The sequence below is a fragment of the Urocitellus parryii genome, chromosome 8 (genome assembly GCF_045843805.1).
Source record: "Urocitellus parryii isolate mUroPar1 chromosome 8, mUroPar1.hap1, whole genome shotgun sequence".
Lineage (NCBI taxonomy): Eukaryota > Metazoa > Chordata > Mammalia > Rodentia > Sciuridae > Urocitellus > Urocitellus parryii.
In genome coordinates, this window is record NC_135538.1 from 113,381,012 (window position 1) to 113,387,409 (window position 6,398).

The window sequence follows — 6,398 nt, forward strand, 5'->3', positions numbered from 1 at the left end:
AAATAAATAAAAGATCAGAGTCCTTAACTTGGGTTGCTTTTTTGTTTTTGGTACCAGGGATGTAACCCAGAGGTGCTTTACCACTGAGCCACATTTCCCAGCCTTTTTTATCTTTTATTTTTGAGACAGGGACTCACTAAACTGCTTAGGGTCCCTGAGGGCTGGCCTCAAATTTCAGAGGTAAGGAAATCCAGCAGGCAGTACTTCAGTACTTTATCCTACAACTTAGCCTTTTCTCTGGAGCTTGGACATCACAGTCTGACCACCTACATCAGAAACCTCCTTGGCACTTGTGCTCCTCCTGCCTCAGTGTCCCAAGTCACTGGGATTACAGGCATGTGCCCCCACGCTCTGCCTAACTTGTAGGTTAAGAGAGCCCAAATAATGACGCAAGTCATTCTGAAATTGGTATTTAGTATATTTATCTATACTCTACATAAATATACTAAATACCATTGAACTGAAGGACCTGAAGACAGAGAATCTGAATTTTATTCTAATCACAAATGGGAGGTCTGTAGAGGGGCAAGAAGAGAAGCAGGAAGACCAACCAGGAGGCTACAGCAGTTGTCAGGCAGAAGAAGACTCAGTGTGACCCAGATACCAGGGGTAGAAGTGGTAAGCACAACTCGAATCTGGGATATATGTTGATGTGCCAACAGGACTTGTTGACTGGATGTGGAAAGAAGGGAAAGAGTCACAGACCTTAGGATGTGGGGACTAAGAAACTTGGTGAGTAGTGGGACCACTGAGATGGGAAAAGCAGCTTTGTAATTGGGAGGAGGAGGGATGTGAAATCCAGAGTTCTGGCCTGATGTGTGAAGTATGAGGGGCCTATTAGACCACCATGTGCAGATGCATTAGTTGTTCAAGATTCATGACAAAAGCACCAGGACTCAGATTTCGCTCAATCGAATTCAGGACTCTTCTCTCAGTGGTTCTCAAAGTGCTGCCCCTACACCAGCAAGCAGCTGTTGTACATGGATTATTATGAGAAACTCAACTGTTCACATTCCCCCGCCCCAGACCTACTGAATCAGGTAGGTCTGAAGTTTGAGAATCCTTGCTGAAAATCATATTCCTCATCACTAATGAAACCTAACAGCCACAGCTGCCCTACCTTAGGCTTGTGTCTCCATAAACCTTCTACCTAATTAACAAGGGATGGTGGTTTTGTTCCCCTCTCTGCAGTGGGCTCACTGAGGGTTCCAGCAACACAACTGATCAGTTTTTCAATTCCAGGTGCCCTATTCATAGTTTCCCTAAGTGGAAACAACCCAAATGTCCATCAACTGATGAATGGATCAACAAAATGTGGTATCTTTGTACGATGAAATATTATACAGTCATAAAAAAGGATACAGTACTAATGCATGCTATAATACAAAAACGTGCTGAAATTGGTAATGGTTAGACAAAACCATCTATACTCTAAATAAATATACTAAATACCATTGAATTGTACACTTTAAAAAGGTGAGTTTTGGGGTATGTGCATTATTAATGACATTGTTATTTTTAAAAGAATGTTTCATTCATTCTGAATTAGGCTATTTTGTTTAATAAAATTCCTATTTGTTGTCACTTAAGTCATTAAGTCATGATCAAAGAAAGTGAAAGTAACCTGCTACTGCTTTGACTTTTTTTTTGGGGGGGGGGGGGGATAATCAGGGATTGAAACCAGAGGCACTTAATCACTGAGCCACTCCCCCATCCCTTTTTAATTTTGAGACAGGCTCTTGCTAAGTTGCTGAGGCTGGCTTTGAACTTGCAATCCTCCTGCCTCAGCCTCTTGAACCTCTGGGATTACTGGTGAACATCACTGCACCCAAATGATTTTTTACCTTTCAATTTGCAAATAAGAACAAATTAGTTTCATTTCTAGATTGCCGTGAACCTAGCACATGGTCATTTGTGTCACTGCCCTAGGAGAAAGTTTTTCTTTTTCAAGACTGAAAGAGTCCAGATGTAAGAGTTTTATCTTTTAGAAAATGCCTTAAACCAAAAGCACTTTCCCATCTAAAAGACCGTTAGTTTTTTTCCATTAACTAGGAGCTCCCAGGGTTTCCCTGCTAAAAATACACAGCTGAATGATATTTCTTTTCAATAAACAAAGAGACTAACAACTACTAAGAACTGTGGCAACATTTTAATGCCTTAGAATAAACAAGACAAATAATTGTACTGGTATAAGAATCTGAGAAACATTCTTTTAAACGTATATTTGCTCTAATAGTAACAGTGATGTTAAAAATTACTATTTATTGTGAATAATGTGCTAAAATACTGTCCTAGGTTTTTTTAGAAATAAGATATTTCTTTTAGTCCTCACAGTAACCCCAAAGAATGTATTTTTTCCCTAATTTCATAGATAAGGAAACTGAGGTCTAGAGAGATTGTCAATTATCTGTCCTTTGTCACACATGTTAAGATAGCCCAAACAATGATCCAAGTTGTTCTGGCCCAAAAATTCTCTTCTCTAGCCCTGTATATTCTTCAGAATGAAAAAGGAAACCAAAAAAATTGAAAAAACTGAAAAATCTTCTTCCTATCTCACAAAAGTAGTATTTTTAAAAAGATGACTGTGCTGGGCACAGTGGTACATACCCGTAGTCTCAGCTACTCAAGAGGCTGAGTGAGAGGCCAGTCTTGGCAACTTAGCAAAACCCTATTTCAAATTTTTTAAAAAAGGACTGGGGATAATAGTTCAGTTGGTGGAGTACTTGCCTCCTGAGCACAAAGCCCTGGGTTCAATCTCCAGCACCAAAAAAAAAAAAAAAGACTATTCCTAAAATCCAGTAGAAGAAATATAGACTAAAAAAGATAGTTAATAACAAGCTGGGTGTGATGGCCCATGCCTGTAATCCCAGCAGCTCAGGAGGCTGAGGCAGGAAGATTTAGAGTTCAAAACCAGCCTCAGCAACTTAATGCTCTCAGCAATTTAGCAAGGTCCTAAGCAACTCAGCAAGACCCTGTCTCTAAATAAAAAACATAAAAGGACTGGGGATTTGGCTCAGTGGTAAAGCACCCCTGGGTTCAATCCTTGATCAAAAAAAAAAAAAAAAGATAGTTAATAATAAGCAGCAGTCAGAGGCACAGAAGACCAGGCCACGAACCATATCTCCTATTGCTGCTTCCTGATTTCACAGTTTTCCCACTGATTCTGATTATAATCTTAGGTTGTTGAAATTTAATGATTTCTCTATGGAAAACCCCAGAGAACAACAGTTAGCACAACTGGAGAGCTCACAAGACCAGGAAGGAAAAGGATTCAGAGGGCAGGAAGTGGTGCTTATCTAAAAACACAGAACATCTTTAGCACTGATATTAACACTGTTATTCCACAGCACTTTAATCTGAAGCTATCTTTTGCCTTCCCTTGTATTATTTTAATATATAATACTAAAAGCTGACTCCCACCCTATTCAACATATATCTAGTAGAATCTTAAATGTAATAAGACAATTACACAGCCAGATCTCTTTGCTTAAAGAAAGAAGGAAAAAAAATCACAAGGTCAAAAGATTATCCCAGAAGGAAAAGACCTTAATCTATTAGGAAAGGTGGCATGTGGGACAAAACCAAACATGAATTTTATCACTAAGTAATCTGTGGCTGGCAGAAATCTTAAATTCACAACTGAAACACACACTGCTCCTTTGACTTTTCAGGATTCTGCCCAAAACAAATTCAAACTGTAAACGAACAGTAGATTAATGAATGGACAATAGCTAGGAGTGTCAACACACATGGAGAAGTGGGGAAAACAGCTTAGAAGGTCTGCTCCCCAACTCTACAATTTAAGAATGAAAATTTTGGGTGCATTCGCACAAAAGAGCATAACTACGTAGGGGACGGAGAGATTACTTTGGATTGGGAAAATCCTTAGAAAAAGGAATAACCCCGATTCTGTGGTCACCCTGTAATAATTCTCAATGGAAAAAGGCCAACTCAAGATAAAGTAAGATCAAGCTTAGGAATTGCTCACTTTTCCTGCTCCCAATTCCTCAGGCAGCCCACCAGAGCCCTTTGAGAATGCGGGAAAAAGATTCGTAGCTGCCGGACTGGGGGACCAAGGCAAGTGGCCATCCTCATGCAAGCAACCACCTGTGCTTGGTGGAGACCCCAGAGAAGGAGTCCTGTCTAAAGTGGGAAGCAGCTCTGGGTATGGCCCTCCGAGCCCAGGACCCACGGGCTACTCATCCAACTCCACTGCCCCTTCAACCAGGTCTCTGGCCACCTGCCAGTTGAAGTCACCCCTCCTGAGACCTCCGCCCCGAGACCCCCGTGTACATCCCCCTTCCCGCGGTTCCCACAGTTCGCCCGCTCCTTAACGTGACAGCTGCCCTGCCACCGCCAGGCAGCCCCAGCTTTCCCAGCCTAGGTCCCTCAAAACCGGGCTTCCGGCCTCGGTGGCACCCCGGGCCCGCGGGACTGAGGGATTAGGATCTGGAAGGGTTTGGTCCAATCCCCTCTCCCTCTCAGCGTCCTGGGCTCACCTCCCCGGCAGCTTGGCGCTCCTCTTCCAAAACTGCTTGCTGTTCTCGGCGGCCATTGCTCTGGCCCGGGGGAAGCCTGGCAGGCGGGCCAGTGGGGTGGCCGGCGAGATGCCCCCAGGACCCCGCGATCTGAGGGCCAACCCAGGCCGCTTCCCCGCCGCCGGTCACCCGCTCCCAGCTCCTGGGGGCGCCATCTTGGATGTGGGCACCCCCCAACCCTGCGCCGCTGTCATTGGTGGGCTGCGCAGGCCGAGGCGGCGCGGGCCAATCGGGAGCCGGAATCCTGCAGGCCGCTGAAGCCCAACGGTAACGTCAGGGGCTGGGCACACAGGTGGACCAAGAAGGCGGAGCTTGGTGAGCAGGGAGGCGGGGCTGAAAGTTCCTACCGCAGGAGGAGGAAACAGGTAAAGAAAGGGACCCGGGGTGGGGGAGGAACGGCGCCCCTGGGGGGAAGGAGGTTCCTGAATCTATTATTTTTTTTTTTTTGGAAGGAGAAAGCACTAATATATATTTCTATAAATATAAATCTTTGGCCTATTTATAAAATCTCCCAATTCAGGGACACTCTGGTTATTTCTCTACCTTTTCTCATCCTGTTAAAATCCCAATATATATATGTTTTTTTATGTGAAGAACGATTTTTACGGCTCCCCAGTCCAGGGTTGGTGACTGTTCAACATCTAACAGTTGGTTCATGGGAATCTCCCTCTCCTCTGTATTATTCAAATGAACTAATCCCTGTTTCAGTTCAGACTCTCACTTTCTCACTATGAGAACCCAGATGCTGACAAACAAGAGTTTAAGAAATGTTCTTATTTTTTCCATCCAATTCATATTACCAAGCACCCTTTCTTTTGAGGACATAGAATATCTCCATGGCATCAGTCACGCAAGTCAAGGATGTACCCCTCCCCAAAATCCTTAATTCCCCTAATTGATAGATTTTAAATCTTTCACCGCTGGAATTTATTTTCAATCTAATTTTGACTCATAAAGAGATCTAATATTAGGATTTTTGAATCCTATAAATATCTTGTCAGTGATTCTTGCTCTTTTTAAGTTTCTGTGGTTGTAGTCCCTTATGATTTGAGGGGAGACTCACCAGTCTAGAGTAGTTTTGTTCCAACAAAGGACTGTGAATTTGGGTTGATTGCCCTCCACTTCATCCCATTTACTACTAGCCCAAGGCCTTCCATACATTGGAGAATATTTAAGGAACACTCTTCCACATCCAAAGAAGGTCCTTCTTTTATGTGGTGTCCAATGGTATCTTTCTACACAGACATTACCCTCATTTTCAAGTTTCTTTTGTCCCTAATTTCAGAATTATAGGATGGTATGAAAAGGGTCATTGTTATTCTCTCTGAATCTTTAATGTGTCTATAAACTTTGATCTTGTCTTCTTTTGGCACATTTAACCCATCAAACAACCAACCCCCCACCCCCAGTTTACCTGCCTTTCTCTCCCCACCCCTTGTTGGAGCTGATGTTTTTATAATTATTCTGGGGTCAGAACTTTTACTGGACTTTTGGACTTTAGAAGAGCTGAGGTCTTGAAGAAAAGATTTCTTTCACCTTCTAGATCCCTTTCCTTGGTGGCCACTGGCAGTTCAGAGTTCATTCTCTTAAAGCCTGAATTGTCTTTTCTGATGTGAGCTGCCATACACTTGGCCATGTGGCAAAACACTTGCCACCACACAGCCGACTCACATAGCTTTAGAAATGTTCCAGAAGATGCTCCCTATTGACTTGACATTTCATTCTCTGGAAAGGAAAGTATAATTTGTGTACCTATAGATGTCTCAAAGTATCTCTTTTTAAAAATCATTTATGAAATGTTAAATAACACTGATTCCCAGGGGATGTGCTTAACATTGCTTGATCCAGAGAAACTCTATT

The 6,398-nt window shown here is 42.9% G+C and overlaps 1 protein-coding gene across 3 annotated transcripts in view; it reads right to left on the reverse strand.

Annotated features, from left to right (window-relative positions):
- The window catches only part of Tbc1d22b (TBC1 domain family member 22B), a 72,427-nt gene extending 67,744 nt beyond the window's left edge, over positions 1 to 4,683 (reverse strand). For all 3 annotated transcript variants that reach the window (XR_003300333.2, XM_026383715.2, XM_026383714.2), the window contains exon 1: positions 4,500 to 4,683. Coding sequence is in view for 2 of the 3 variants with exons in the window: in XM_026383715.2 (XP_026239500.1) it covers positions 4,500 to 4,555 (56 nt within the window). In the remaining variant the exon portion in view is untranslated. The remainder of the gene's footprint in view (positions 1 to 4,499) is intronic.
- Positions 4,684 to 6,398: the final 1,715 nt, after the last annotated feature.